The sequence below is a fragment of the Papilio polytes genome, unplaced genomic scaffold, assembly GCF_000836215.1.
Source record: "Papilio polytes unplaced genomic scaffold, Ppol_1.0 DF824269.1, whole genome shotgun sequence".
Classification (NCBI taxonomy): Eukaryota; Metazoa; Arthropoda; class Insecta; order Lepidoptera; family Papilionidae; genus Papilio; species Papilio polytes.
This window is the reverse complement of record NW_013524935.1, coordinates 5,004,904-5,021,554: the sequence shown is the minus strand read 5'-3', so window position 1 is coordinate 5,021,554 and position 16,651 is coordinate 5,004,904. Positions and strand designations below refer to the sequence as shown.

Below are 16,651 nucleotides of genomic sequence, written 5' to 3'. Positions count from 1 at the left end.
TTACAGCTTACGAGTTTTTTTCAACAAAGTAACGCTAATTATGTATTTACGAAACATTAGTCATCAGAAACGCAACTTTTTTAACGTTTTAATCCAAGGTAATTAATCAAATTGCTTAGGATTATGCCATTTTAGACGTAACAGCCGGTTCGTTATTAGCCGTACGTAATTAATATGCATTCCGTGCAAATAGACTCGATTGTGTGCAAATAAGTGTTTATAAATGGTGTCCATTGTGAAAGGATGAAGTAAACAGCCGAACTGTTATCGGGGGAATGTTAATTGACGTTGATAAGAGGGCTTTAGTGCCACTGCCGCAGCGTACTTGTACCAAAACATTATGATTTGATAACTTTCTTTGTTCGATAACATTTGAGCGACAAAACATTGTCTCTAGTACAAGTAGGACGTTGTAAGGTCATATAAGGTAAACTGTAACACGTGTTGTAAGTGACACGATACTGGAAAACCCAATTTTTTACATAAAATAATCATATTAGTGATGTTTTAATCACTGTTCTAATAACGCTTTATGACATAAATTTCAATTATATTTTTAGGTATAACTAATTTTTTTGACAACTAATAGAAGACATTGAACTTTTGTTAGAAAAACAAGTGTAATTTGTGATATATAACGTGTAGAGTATAGGACATATTGTTAGCGAGTAGCAGATAATGAAATTAGTCATTTTGAAGGACCTCGTTCCGGGCGCTGTTACGTGCTGGCTTATCAGTGTCGTTGAACCATTTGTAATGAAATTTACATATAACCGCTTCGTTCAGTGATGCAGTCCTGGTCACAAATAGGAATAAAAGAGTAATGTCGGTTTCCTCACATTTATGACTCAGAAGTGAACATAGGCACATGACGTCATAATAGCGAAGCGGATTTATTCAATAGGATATCCCGTGGTGATATTTAAAGAGTTTTTAAGGTTATTTTATGTGTAAAGTTACGTAAATCAGATACGTGTATGTTTTGGGCTTTTACTACTTTTTTTTGCAGACTAACATTGAGTAAAATTTAATGGCAATCAACAATTTGAGGGTGAATTTGCAAATTACGTTTATATTTACACATATCCTGTTATTCAAATAGGTCGAATGTAAATCTATACAAATATTATAAAGAGAAAGGTTTTGTATTTTTGGATTTTTGTATGTATTTTATTCACGCCAAAACTACAAGGCAGATTTTTTAAATTATTTCACCATTGTTAAGTAATTTTACTGTGAATAACATAGGTTATATTATGTATTATTTTCTGATGCCACGCGGGCGAAATCGCGAGCTAGTTTTATAAAGTGTAGACAGTGTAAACTTACTTTTAAATACGTGTTTCGACAGTGGTAACCCACCATATTGAGTCAGTAAGGATCGTCATTGTCAGTCTAGCTGACTTGCGTTGTAATGCATGTTGCATGCCGTGTGCAGGCCGCATGAAGATGCTGATCTGAGGCCGACAATGCACCGGATGTGCATTGTGCGAGCGTAGCAAAAACGCCTCCCACTAGTGATGTTTATGCTTAGATCTTATCGAATATCGATAGATTGTTACAAAGAAATCACATATTTATTAGACTGAATTTAAGTTTTAAAAATTTTGTACTTAAATGTAGAGCTGCCATTTTAATATTAGCTAGAATATGTGTATTCCACTAAAACTTTGTTACTTCTATCGATATTTCGCATCCCTAGTCGGAGACTTCCAAGAGAGGCGGCATTATATGCAAATAGCTGAGAAGCGACTATCACAATAATTATATCGCACTGTTCTAACGTATATTGCAAACTGCAGTCTAATGCAGCTATTTTAAATCCTCGGCATTGTTAGAGAAGTTTTTTCAATAAAATTGTTTTTTTCCTCCTAAATAATAGTTTTAAAATATTCAGAAAAAAGATTGAATTTTTTTTCTTCAGATGAAATTTTTGTATTTTTGATAATGACTATTAAAAAACCATTAGTTCTGAATGACATAGGCTACATTAAATATTCTTAGATAGTTTTTTTTTAAATTATCAAGCCGTAAACTCCTTCAAACTCCTTCCAATTCTTTTTTTTAATATTTCATCATCTTCAACTTCTCAATATCTGACAGGACCTGATCTATTCCAGGTAGATGTATTTTTTCAATCCTATATCCATTTTAAAAAGCAATTTGGACGTGTGGATATTCGCCGGGTGTCAAAACCGGTTTTATACAGCCATACATTCCCCATGGCAACACTAGATTTTATAAAATTATAATTTTCAATTTAAAGCTTGTTTGTGAACTTTAAAGATATGTAAATTATGGATTATTATTAACATAAATTTAAAACGCAGCTTTTTTGTACAATTGTAATTCGCAGAAAATAACTATTAACTAAAGGAAACTAGACATTAAAACAACTACGTAGCCATACGATACATAAAGGCTTTAGAGATATTCTAGCAAATAAACCACGTCTGTTGGACTTATTTGTATACGAATAACTTCAGGCATTTAAATTTATTAAAGCGAAACGTACGCATAGCAAATGTGTAGTTCGTACCAGGAAGGACGACCTCAAGAATGCTGAAGTCCACAATTAAGCTATAAACAACAGCGCGGGAGAATTTAGCCGCGCTGAGGAAAAAAAAGCGCGCGTCGCGGCCCGTCGCCCGGGAAGTGGGTCGAGCCGGCAACGCCGCCTAGCGGTCCGCACGGAGCGGCAACGTCGCACCCACATACATACCACGCGTTGTTTTCACAATTTTCGTTGTTTTGATCGTAATTATTCTGTACCGATATAAAAAGATAACTAACTATTGCTTTATAATAAAGCAAGTTTATTTGCATTATTGAATTGTTATCTTACATTTTCAATGGCAACACGGGCACTCCTTACGATTACGTCACATTGAAAACATTTTTTGCCATACAAAAGAAAACTTGTCACTCCGGTTTATTGCAATTCTAGTAATGTTTTTGTAATCGTATTTCTTACATTTAATTGAATAACAAAATTGGCATTCACTACAGCATAATATTCTTTTTTTTTCTTAACTTGTAGATTATTTCCATCACTTGGGCTCACTCAAATATAAGGAAATTGGTACGGTTATAAGTTGTAAAGCCTCACTCAAAGTTGTACCATGCCAACATATAAACAAGTTTGAACAACTATCGATCTACCCAGCTCTTGGGTCACGCCTACGTTGCTTGGCAATATCGTTGAATTTAAAGTAAAACAAAATCGTTTATGTTCAAAAACCAGACTCTTATAATTATTGTTAGTAGTTAGCAAATGACAAAGTTTTGACTCTTTTTGAAAGCGTGGCGTTAATTTTTTATTGAGTAACTAGCTGTTCCCATGCCACTTCATTCGCACGGAATTATAATAATTTCATTTTATTGTTCACAATTGTCAAATGTCAAAATGACATGACGTCAAACCATGGCAACCTTTCTTCCTTGATGTTGGCAAAAACTTATGGTTTCTTTCCCACATTAGAGTTTTTATCCAAATTATTCACCATTTTAAGTTTAACGACGTGAATATATAGCCTAAAGCGTGACACAAGTGTAAGGCTTTTTATTAAAAAAAGAATTATTCGAAAATATGCTGTAATTGCTGACATCTTAGGCAACAAAGAAGTGTGTGTTTACGCTCTATTATATTAGTATAGATATGGATTTGACGTTTACATTGATTATAATAATCGACTACCCACACTGCTTTATGCCTGTTTAGACAGAACATATTTTATTTTAATTCAATAAATCATACTTCTCCGATTAATCGTTGCGGATAAACATTCGAATTGACTTTCATCTGATTAGATATATTATCTTTTAGTTTAATTCTGATTTTCAAATTCGAACTCTGCTCGAAGGACCATTTTTAAATCCAATTGTTGTAGGAAGTAAGTGCACCTTTCTAGGAAACCAATATTGGACATAAGCTATGAATGAAATATCGTAATTTATGTGTTTCAATAAACGCTAGTGTCCAGTTTTACCCCATAAATCTGATAGTAAACTATTGTTATTCCATTATAAAAGTTGTTTTTATCGTATACCACACCTACTTGAATCTATACTAATATTATAAAGAGGAAAGATTTATATTTTTGTATGTATTAAAATAACTTAAAGACTACTTGGCTACGATTTCAAAAATTCTTTCACCATTAAAATTTTCACAGGGAGTAACATAGGATATATTTTTTAAAATGACCCGGGCGAAGTCGCATGCAACAGCTAATGTTTAATATACATAATGTAACTTATTAAGGTTGTAAATTCCAGCCCACTTTGTGAGAGTGAATAAAATTTTACTCTAAAATATTTTGCGTAACTTTTTTTAATTATTAAAAGTTCGTTAGGTAAAATTAAAAACGGACCTCGTTGTAATATTTTGGGACATGAAAAGTGCATCAAACTACAAAAAGGTTCTATTACTGTATAGTAAAAAGAAAAAATAAAAGCGGAGCGGCAACATCGCGCACTTAACGCGAGCTGGCAACGTCGCGCTTGCATGCTTTGTAAAAAAATACCAACTGGCCTAGAGGAAAGTATACCTAAGTCGGTGAGTGATGAGGTTAGAGTCTAGATGGGAACATATTTTACTTTTATTTAAGCTTTTTTTTTTACAACTTTTTAATGAACGTTTAAAATAAAACTATTACATTAGCTATCATTTCTACTTCAAACTAGCAATCAAAGCTATTGTTGTTTAGGTGAAATATTGCACACTTTTTGTCAAATACAGCGAATTAAATTGTTTTCAAAGCAAATCTTGCAAAAACGTTTCTTGACATAAAAAGGGTCGCTTAAAAGATTTAGCGACGTTTATCTCGAGGTCATCGTCCTCAAGATACTCGGCTTTTATAAGCGATACGATAAAAATTGTTCTTTAAATCGATTCCAAAATTCACTTAAACAAGCTTAATGTTCTGTAAAGCCGTATAAGGAAATCTTACATTTACGATTTTAAGATCTGTATAGAAAGTACACAAAATATATGATCGTAAACCAAGTCGTTTTCATGTAAATAAATACTGCGCCCACACGCAAAATTTCAACGTGTTGAGTTCAAGGGTCGTTGAAGTGAAGACTTAGAATTATAATATTCAAAATTGTTTATTTACTTGCCATTTGTTTACTTCTGTTAAACTTATCATTTTCTATTTCGTTTTAATTACGACATTTTTGAAGATTTAAGGTGGGTACGAAACAGTTAGATATTATATTTGAATTTCGAATTCCATTTATTAAGTTTTGTTTTTGTCCGCAAGTGACAGACTGCTCGGCTTTAATCGTACTTTAGACTGTTGTAAACAGGAAAATATACGTACAGTTTAAAATAAACAGAGCGTTTAATTTTGACAACCTCTTTAAAGGGATGATTATTAATTAAAGTTGTTTCCTATAACAATATGGGTTCTACGAAATCATTAATTTCCGACGGAGAAAATCTAATAGCATAATAAATTTTAAAATAATACTGCATTTAATTTTTAATAGCTTATATTAGACCTACTAGTTATAAGACAGGATAACTATGTTCTTGGTTATGTTTATAAAATGTTTCGTAAATGCGACTGTACTGCGACGGACCGCACCGACATGCGTCTACTAAGCACAGCCGCGCGCGACTGTCGCAGTGGGCGGGCAGCACAAGTCGCAGCGCGCCTGCCCACTACGACGACATACACGGACCAGTCGCGTCGCGTCGTCGCTACTGAGTGCTCGTTGCGTTTTTTCCGTCGCACTATCATGGCAGATCCCGATGTGATATCAAACTTTAGTCCCTTAACACTTATTGAAGAAGTTAAAAAGCGACCAGGGTTATACGAACCGGACCATCCTAGAGATCGTCTAGAAAGACTAAAGTTATGGAAGGAAGTCGGAGCTGCTTTATTTCCTAATTGGGACACTTTCAACAAAGCGACTATGTATCATGCAGGTACTGAAACTTGTTGAGACATTTTATTATAGAAATCGATAATTTAGTTGATATAGGTATTTATCTGAAGATCAAAATTAGTTTTAATTGTTACCCAATCGAAGTTAGGATGAAAAATGACTCATGTTTTAGCACTATAATAAATAATAATTAAAAACTACCATCTCATTAAACGATGCAGACATAATTTGTCATGCGTTGTACCCATATGTTAGAAAATGCGTGTTTTGTTCACGTACCGGGAGAAATAATTTATTGCTCACATGTTTAAAACTATTTTAATGAATTTAGTCGACATTGCGATGGCTTTTGCGACGTCATAATCAGATCTATAAAATATCAGATACCACTTTATTATCAACTTTATTGTAAAAAATCTTTAACGATATAGTCTAAAAAGGATACGTTGAAAATAATTTAAACACAACAATTATTTTGACGTTAAATAAAAATCTTGTACAAACAATAATTTGTACCTTCTCGTGGTATTTATAAAGCTTAGTTTCTTGTGCAATTAGTTGCATTATTTACTTAGCTTAAGTTTTTATCGTAGTCGTGACTGGAAGTTTCAAGGTCATTGGATTTGATGTCTCAATAAGTACGTCCCAATTGTGAGATGAACGATTAAGTAATTGCAAATTAGAAAAAAAACAGCTCTATTAGTAGACTTCTTTTGTTTTTTTATTTGGAAATAACGTTAGAAATAAAACACTATAGAAAAACTTATTCTAAAACGTACGTAGCGAAGCGTACGTTACGTTACATTTCTTTCCGTTTGAAATGTAATTTTATGAGTATTGTAGTATGTAGTATATCTTAGTTTTAGTTTATTTGTCTTCGTTTTTTTTTTAATAAGGCGAATTTAACCATAAAGGCGACAACAACGCTGGTATTTATATCATTGTATACGATAATATAACTTGCGTTTTAGTCCTACAGATTCAAAGGAAATGGCGGTCGCTTCGAGATGCGTACAACAGAGAACTCAGGTCCCGTCGCTCAGGAGTTAGGGTGCACCGACGTGTGTACATATACTTCAAGAAGATGACCTTTCTCGGAGGATTTGATGGTTCCCTTAGTGACGAGTAAGTCACTAACTAGTATCTCACTAACCGTCTTTGGTTGATAATCGATATTTAACTGGAACACTCAATAGGTGTAAGTCACCCTTAGTGTAGAAACACATCAGTGACAACTATGAGTGCAAGAGTAAGTTTGGTAATTCGATTTAAAGGTTTTGGACAAAGAACAAAGGATATTTATTAATAGGAATTAGTTTAAGATATATTTCTTATCGTAATCGCGATTTCACTTTTTAATTAATTTAGATAAGGCGCGGCTTTCACTGGTGTTCCCAGTCAGATAAAATATGCAAGACATTTTATAATGCCCGTAGTGTAGCCACGTAATGGATTTTTTATCGGAACTCAAGGAAAGATAAGATTTAGCGATTAAAAGAAAAGTCCGCATTAAATTACATCAGTTCTGGAGAAATTTAAAATCGATAAAATTATTATTCAGTTAATAATTTGTGAAAGATTCTATATTCTTTTGATAATATTTGACCTAAAAAATCCTTTTTTTTCAGTGACAATATACCAAATGAAACCGCAACAGACAAAGATCCGTTCACTGAGACCTTTAGTCCATTGAGTCGAGAATCAAGAAAGAGGAAGAAGAAGGCACCAATCTCTAATTCTGATGAAAGCGAGGCTCCCGACGAGTTCGAAATGCCTGTCTTCAACAACGTGGAAGTGCCTAACGATGTAGAGTCGGATGCTGATAAATTATTTTTATTATCATTTGTGCCTGAAATGAGACAATTGCCTTCGAATATTAAAATGTGGACACGTGCTCAGATAGCTAATATAATGCAGGAAGCTGTCTCTTGTCACTACAGTAACCTGACTCCTGGGACATCAGGGGAGAGAAGTGTGACAGATGTCAAACCACAGAGGAATGACAATGTTGAATGATGGTTGATTATTTAACAGTAGGGTTTCACTGTTAAAAGTTATCGTACGAAATGTATTTTGAAGATATTGAGATTATGTTCATATATCTTTATTTCTTATTCTCTATATAATACATTTTACACGATTACAAAAATAAAATATATTATATAAAAAATAGAGCACCACCGGCTGCGGAATCCGATGACTCAAGCAACCAGTGGTCAGGGCTGCAGAGACAGGAACCTCCTCACTAGTCGTGCGGTTTCTAAAATAACCGCCTTTTGAATCGGGCCCTTAATCCAACTGTCTAGCGAGAGCTTCATGAGGTGTTGGTCGAAGCTCTTCGCTATCAGCCCGTGTGCCGAAACGACTATCGGAATAATGGTAGTCGATTTCATACGCCACATGGCGGTAATCTCGTGAGCCAAATCCAAATATTTTAATAGTTTTTCATTTTCGGCTTTCACGAGATTATTATTGTTAAGAATGCATAGACATATCTTAAGTGTAATTTATACTATAGGAACTTTTAGTGGTTATCACCCAAAGGTGTAGTTAAGAAGCTTAAGGCCTGTCCCACCACTGATAGAGGCTCAGATAGCCTAAAATGGTGTCATTGTCAGATAAGGGAACAAAATTCGATATTACCATCATACTCGTAAATTTGACACGCTGGATTTATCAGACAATTTACTATGTGGTGGGATAGACCCTTATTATTGTTATGTTTAATATAAAGACTGTTACTCTTAATAAATAGTTAATTATAAAAAAAAATGTTTAAGTGCTCACCTCGCTATGCTTAGGTACCTGTAACAGACAATAGGAAAGTTATTTTTTTACTCATCACATATTGTTAATTTTCAGTGTTTACAAAAAACTATGAATGAATAATTGAGGAAAATATAACAATGATGTACATTTTGTATCCTATTCATGTACAACTAGCTGTTGCTCGTGACTTCGCCCGCGTGAAATTAAAAAAATAATAAAAAATACAGCCTATGTTACTCACAGATATATTAGTTTTCTAAAGATGAAAGAATTTTTTAAATCGGCCCAGTAATTTTTACGTTAATCGTATACATACAAAAATACAAATCTTTTCTCTTTATAACATTAGCATAGATTTGAGTGTAATTTAAATTGTTTAGCACTATTTAAACTACAATCCTTAGATATTTCTTGATTGATGGTAATGGTTTAAGGTTTTGAAAGAAAAAAATATCTTCGAGTTGACGACTTTATCGACAAAATAACTTAACCACTAAACATCCTGGGATCTAGGTAAAGCAGTACTTATTTTATTAATTAAATAAAATAAGCGCCTTAAAACAGATTTACAAAAAGTGCGATTTCATTTTGTTTTTTAATTTTACATGTGGAAGTCTAAGCAGTATTCACAAAAAACAATCATATTATATAATATTGTAAATGCGAAAGTTTTAGATAAGGGTAGATCGATAAGGGGCTAAATGGATTTCGATGAAATTTGGTATAGATGTAGATGATAGTCTGGAAGAACACATAGTCCACTCACTTTCTTTTTGTTAATTCCACGCGGACGTAGTTGCGGGCGAAAGCAAGTATAACATATCCCGCAAGCAGGCGAGCGTGCCGTTTTAAATTGAAAACAGCCATTATTCTAAAGTTATGCCATAAATGTCGGGAGACGGCGGCTGTGCGGGAGGTATGTTCCCGACCCTAAATGGTTTTCATTTTTCATCCAGGATTACTTGGACCTTTACTTTAATAAAGCCGAGATCAAAATTCATTTATAAAATAAATGTTTTTTTTAATTAATTTTATGTAACATACTAGCTGTTGCCCGCGACTTCGTCCGCGTGGTATTAGAAAACATACGAACTATTTAAATAACAAAAAGCTACGTATCCCTCGGGAACCGGACATTTCTCGGGGATGAACCCTTTCCCATGTGTACACCAGACTTTGTTTTATATCTGTGCCAAATTTCAATAAGATATGTTGAACCGTTGCAGAATGATCGAGTAAACATTAAAAAACTAAATTAATGAATCCCACGGGAAACGTAACTATTCCCGGGATAAAAAGTAGCCTATGTGTTCTTCCAGACTATGCTCTATACCTGTACCAAATTTCAAAGAGATCCGTTCAGCAGTTTCGGCTACAAACGCTAACAAACATCCATCCATCAATCTAAACTTTCGCATTTATAATATTAGTGAGATAAGATTAAGGTTTAGTTAAATAATTGTATCCTAATACTTCGTTAAAGTTATTTATAATTAAAATTTTGCATAGAGCAAATACCATTTTTTCTGCAAATCTTGCATATTACAAGCAAAATAAACTGAATACGTCAACTTAGTGCATATTGCCCTTCAAACGTATCGCAATTGTTCCGAACGCGAGTTAACGAACGAGCGTCTTATGTTGATTTATAAAAACAATAAGACGTTTCAAAGTCAATGTTATTTCTGATAAGGACACGGACGTCCCTCAAGGCCGCAAGCGCACATCACATGCCAAACTCACCCAGTAACATTAGTATAAAAATTACTATAGAGAAAAAAACTTTAGTTTTTTCCACCATTGCGAAATAAAACAAATACCGGTACTTTAATGATGCAATTTAAAGAAGTCACAATTAAAAACTATATATTTTGTTTTAGTAAATAGAGTTAACATTTTAAACGGACTAAATAAAAAAAAAATCTTACCATAGTAGCAATGACTAGTTTGAAAAAGATTGGAGAGACACAACGTTATAATCTGCAATTTTAAATTTCAGACGACAGTGAATTCTTAATCGGCGAGTATCTAGGTTAGGCGGTCTTCCCTCAGGACGTGAGGACCATTGAGGAAGCGATGACATCACCGCATTTTACTTCATTTAAAGCATCCCGAAATATAGCAAAATGCAAATTGCAAACTTTATCTTATTTCCAGTTTTATAGTCATTACTTATACCTATGTTTTGCTTGATATTATATATACATATTACTTATTACTATATTGTAAAATTAAAGTCACTCGATAATAAACTCGATATTAACTGCATTATACTTAACGTAAACAAATGAATCATTCTTTTGATATGCATTGCAATTGTGGAAAATTTCAAAATTAGGGGCCAAAGTCGTAGTCGGCACAAAACGAGCGTACACAAACAACACAAGAAAAAGTCAAGCGAGACGGGTTTGTGTGCAGCGCGACGTTGCCGCACCGTGCAGACACGACTTGCGGTCAGGCGTTGCCGCACCGTGCAGCCGCGTCGGAGCCGCAGCGGCGCCGCGCCGGACGCGATGCGGGTCGCGGGCGGCGGGCGCACGCCATTCCCAGCCGCGCGGCCCCCGGAACAGTCGCGCCCGCACTCGCAGCGGATACGCTACGTTTATACAACGTAACCAAATGACATGAATTATGACTTTCTGCCTCGACGTGGAAATGTTCATAAGTGAAGTGGAAAAGTACCCGGTGATATGGGACGCAAACTGCGAGGACAATAAGCACAAAACTAGGAAGCAGCGGGCCTGGAATCATATCGCGCGGATGCTTATCACAGACTTCGATGAACTGCCGGATAACGAGAAGGCAGAAGCCGGTGAGTATCGGTGAAGTCAATCGAAGTGCTCTCGAAATTTCATATTATACGCTGCACATATTTCAAGTATCGATTTATGCTACTTAACAGAAATATATTACAACTTTTGCAAAACAAAGTAAATAAAAAAACATAACGAAACCAAATTTATAAAAGCCGCTCCTTCAACTCTTAAAACTTCATTTCGACAAGTGCTGTTCTAGATGTTTCGTTGTGAATAGGAGATTGCCCCTTATTCTAATCCTTGTAGGGCTATACACATGTAGGACAAAAAGGCCGGGTCATGACCTAAGGGCCTTGTCACATAATCTACAGTACGATTTAAATGGCTTTAGCTGCACAGCGTAGGCGAGCTGTTACGTAAAACTTGATATAGCTCAGTAGGTGGAAACGAGGTGTGGCTCCAAGCCTACGACTGTTACGTCTGGCTGGTAATTAAATTTATAAATTACAAGCTGTATGTAGCCTGGACTTTGTGTTAAATTGTGTAATTAAACAAAAACTTGAGTAGCTTATGTTCTATTTAGAGATGTATCTTTGTTCTTAATAAATCTGTTCAGTAATTTTTAGTAGTAGTGAATATCTATCTACATTTTCATTAATATTAGGGTTTTATCACGTTTCTAAAATAGTAATTAAAGTTTAAAAAAAGTTAAATAAAAACTACTTTCTGACTTTGTGGTATTTATTTCAACAAATACATTATATATACAGATTATATCAATTTCAAAGTTAGGAACCGTAAAAGTTAAAAGCATTAACATAGTACAAAGAGAATAATATTTAATCTTACTGAACGAAAACAACTGAAAAAAGTAGATACGAATAATTAAAACCTTCACTTGAAAAAATTACGTTTATTTTTACTAAAATTTTAAAATATTTCCAGACAAAAAGCTGCAATGTAAATGGCGGAACATAAAGGATTCATACGTGCGTGATCTCAGAAAAAAAGATGGCAAAAGGTACATGTATTCTAAATTCCTGACATTCCTCGACAACCGGTATAAGAAATCTCAATCGGGCAGCGAAACAGACTCTAAAGAATGGAACGATGAAACTAAACACAAAAGATTAACCGGAAAACGGAAACGTTTTGAAACACTAAGCGAATCGAACTGGGCGACTGATTCCGATGAAGTACCGTCAACCATAGACAATCTTAAAAGACGACGTGTCCCAGAGAACAAAGATGATGAAAGGAATAAAACAGATTTTGTCGATGCGTCTTTCCCAGATCCCAGCTGCAGCTATACTGTGGAAGACGAAGATAGGTCATTCTTCGATTCCCTTCTGCCAGCGGTTAGAGAGTTTAATGTCGACCAGAAATTAGAATTCCGCAGTGAAGTTTTAAGACTTATTAAAGAGTTTAGAAGTGATAGGTTAAAGTCTACAAAGTAGCAAATATTTAAGTGTATTGTAATTATAAGATCATTCCAGTCAGTAAATATTTTTAAAACTAATGTTGTTTTTGACGTAATTAGCATAAGTTTGTGCGTGAGTGTGTGGGAGATGCATATATTACGCGAGAGATATCCGAATCGAACAGACGCAAGTTAATTATCATAAAAAAACTCGTAAAGTGCGCCAGGTCGTTAATTTAAAAAGTAGTGTAATTATAATATATAATTAAAATTCAAAACGATGAGGTCATTCGCCGACGTAAAAGTAACAAAGAGGCAAAAATTAACATGTATTTGACTAATTTCTGATTTGCAGGTTATGTGGTATTTTGATACCCTATAATCAGTAGTAAACATATATGTTCCTATAATATAGACTTAGGCTAATAATTACTAAAATTGTATTTTAATGCTTAAATTACACTTATTTTTATCGAATATTTCAAGACACTGATTTGCCACAAATGGTAGTGATTTAACTAAAGAAAGAACAAACACTAACTTAAGAAAAACGAGGCTGAATCTCTGAATTTGGTTAATTCATAATGTTTATCTCAATATAATTTTCGTAAGTAACGTACCTAAAATACTTTACAATATCAACAATTCTGCTTCATTGTTTTCGCAATTCATAAAAAGTTCCTTCATAACAAACCATTCAAGACTATAAAGTTTACAATAACAAATATTATTTAATACAAAAATAGATAACGAACTTATTACAAGGCATTTACGTAACCGTATCCAACGAGATGTCAGGACTCGTTCACTCAGCAACAGCAACAAGTCATAATAACAATAAAATGTATACCTCATTCTACGTTCACTCACAATGCAAACGTCTATGGAGGTGCGGCAACAGCGCGGGAAAGTAGCGAGCTGGCAACGCCGCGCGATCGATACGACCCCGAGCGTGGCGGGCTGGCGGGGGCAGCGGGGGGGGGTGACCCTTCCGATTACAACCGACATCTATAGGTATCTATAGGTACACGTGTTGTTGTGTCCGTGTAGACGGAGCACGTGCTGCGCTGACGTGTCCAAATTGTATCGCACATATGCACAACGAATTATTCTCATGCATTGTGTGTGGTATTACCTATTAAGATCTATGCGTGATTTATGATTGAATACATCATTTTTTACATGTAAAAATGCTCACTTACAGTTCAATTTAGGCAGGACATGCAAGGTGAAAACAGCAGTAAAGTAAATTAATGAAGGTAAAACAGCGTTAGTCGAACACGAATGCGCAATCACGTAAATGGAAATTTTTAATGATGTATGTAGTTACACCTTTCACACATTTTTAAAAAAGAAGTTAGTATTGAACATTTTTAATAAAATCCCCTAGGCAGCTGTTAAATTTGAAATGTTAAAAGCTTACAATTTCCACATTGTCCGTGCTCCTGGCGGACACGGAATGTCGCCGTTCTAGGTCGATGGCAGTGAGAAATAAAATTCTAGCTTGAAAAATGTAAGGCTATTCTAGTTTCAGCCACGATATGTTAGCTTTAACACCGTAAGATTTAAAAGTAGATTACGGCACTAGGATTTTTTTTTATATTTTTTTTAAATAGAGGGCTTATCCATTTTACGGTGATTTTTCAATTCGAAAAAACATTTAATCCTATTGTCTTAAAAAAGAGATAATATTTTTAAGTATAAGCTTTCTTGTCTTAAAATCGGATGTGTAATTCCCAGTAACCTGAATGTTCTTTTACCATAAAAATAGAAAAAACAACATACAATTTTTACCCAATATAAAAGGCGTTTCACACGTTTCGGACGTAAAAGTGAAACAGTCAACGAATGTTTTGCAACACGATGGTTAGTTTTGTATTTGTTTAGCAAACAGACCGGCGCGGCGCAGCGTGAAGCTAGGCTGTATACCTCGTCCTGTATAACCTGTCTAAAACTAGTTACCATGGGAATGTTTGTAACTCTATAGCTTACATACGTCTATATTCCAGTCTTAGACGTTGAGTAAAAAACTATGTATTTATTAATCAAAGTGACGTAATTAAGATATTAAAGTTAGTATCCAATGCACAAATAATATCACTGTTTCTCTTATTGGGGAGAAGATATAACAATTCCTCTGATAAAACGAAATATTTTTAAACGAGTTTAGAGAATTTAAAACAATGTAGATATTATCTTACTAAGTATTGAGTCTTCATATCTTTATTATCTTACTAATATTATTAGTGTGAATGTTTACATGGATGGATGGATAGATTTCTGTTAGAGTTTGTAGCCTAAACGGCTGAACGGATTTCGATCAAATTTGGCATAGATGTAGAAGATAATCTGGAAGAACACATAGGCTTTTGTTTTTTTCAATTCCACACGGACGGAGTCGCGGGGAAAGTTAGTATTTTATAATCATAACGAATATCTATAACAAACAGTTATAAGATGATCGTTTAGAATAATCAGGGATACTTTGACTTAGCTAGATTGTTGTGTTTGTTTTTTAGTTGTGCGTAAAAACATAGTCGGATGTTAAATTTATTATTGTATATATTTTTACTCGGAGATCAATCTTGTTGATTGAACGATGTATTTTAGCAAGTCATTTATCAATATTGGGACAAGCTTGCTAAGAACTCTTAAAGCGAGTTCCGTATAAAGAAAACGGTATATCAGTCATATATTTGTAAATTTATAAACATGTATGACTCGTCTTGAAGCAATTTCCTGTAATCAGATGGAAGTAATTTTAAATTTTTATGGATATTAAAAATAGTAAATTCAGAATATTAAAGTCTATTCATCAAATAGACTTCAGTATTTAAGAATTGCAATGCAGGCAAATTATGCTGTAACGTGAAAAGAAACCCCTCCCTTTCGATCTGAAGATTGGAGTGGCAGCCGTAAAAGTAAACTGCCACTAAAATGGACTACGATAGTACGCCTGCTAATTGTACAGGGTGATGCCTGACGAGTGAAACTAACGTTACGGACCTATTTTTTAAAATAATTACTAACATGCGTCAACTTTTATGTACACTCACAGTATATACCTACATAAGTGAAATTACATGTTACCTGAAACCTGTAATAATAGTGTTTAAAACTGAAATAGGAACATATGTGTTTTTGTTAATCTTTGAAATAAGTTAATTTCCTTAGATCTAGACGTATAAATTTAGGTCTTTTATTGAATTTACAGTATTTACAGATTACGTGGAACTTTAACGTAAGCAGAGTTGTGAGAATTCATTTTCATAGATTATGCAACGTTGCCATAGTTTTATTGTAAACTAACTTTCGTCCGCGACTACGTTCGCGTGGAATTAAAAAAAAATTGTGAGTAGCCAATGTGTCCTTCCAGACTATCTTCTATATAAAGATATATTTCAAAGGAAATTCTTTCAGTCGTTTAGACTAAAAACTCTAACAAACATCCATAATAGTATGATTATAATTAAATATAACTTTACTATATAAAGTTTATCGTGTTTGTGCGGTATTTGTGAAGGCAAGTGGAATCGCGATCTTTACTAAGTCAAAGTCAATGTCGTGCGATCGCCTCGCCTCGTAACTCGGAATGAGCTCACGCGACATTTTTGTGTCATTTGCATCACCCTTGCGATATTATTTTACTAAAGACTACCAGAAAGAGTATTTATTCTTTAAAAAAAGGTAATAAATACTTTATTATTTTTAACTAAGCTTTCTTAAACTTTTACATTTGAAGTCTGTAAATGTTTTCGTATGTCTTCATATTTTTTCTGTAGTGATTTTTTAATTCCAACATGTTTAT

The 16,651-nt window shown here is 34.2% G+C and overlaps 3 protein-coding genes across 3 annotated transcripts in view; 2 read left to right on the top strand and 1 right to left on the bottom strand.

The window, feature by feature from the left end:
- LOC106106010 (nuclear receptor corepressor 1) overlaps nt 1-16,651 on the bottom strand; it is an 83,045-nt gene that overhangs the window by 47,373 nt on the left and 19,021 nt on the right. The window contains exon 3 of the mRNA XM_013286536.1: nt 8,686-8,703. Within this exon, the coding sequence (XP_013141990.1) occupies nt 8,686-8,703 (18 nt within the window). The remainder of the gene's footprint in view (nt 1-8,685; nt 8,704-16,651) is intronic.
- LOC106108100 lies at nt 5,687-7,960 on the top strand. Its single transcript, XM_013289188.1, has 3 exons — nt 5,687-5,938; nt 6,870-7,023; nt 7,527-7,960. The coding sequence occupies exons 1-3, from the start codon at nt 5,749-5,751 to the stop codon at nt 7,912-7,914; spliced, it is 732 nt and encodes a 243-aa protein (XP_013144642.1). The 5' UTR covers nt 5,687-5,748; the 3' UTR covers nt 7,915-7,960.
- Nucleotides 11,199-12,942, top strand: LOC106108109. Its single transcript, XM_013289199.1, has 2 exons — nt 11,199-11,479; nt 12,369-12,942. The coding sequence occupies exons 1-2, from the start codon at nt 11,299-11,301 to the stop codon at nt 12,878-12,880; spliced, it is 693 nt and encodes a 230-aa protein (XP_013144653.1). The 5' UTR covers nt 11,199-11,298; the 3' UTR covers nt 12,881-12,942.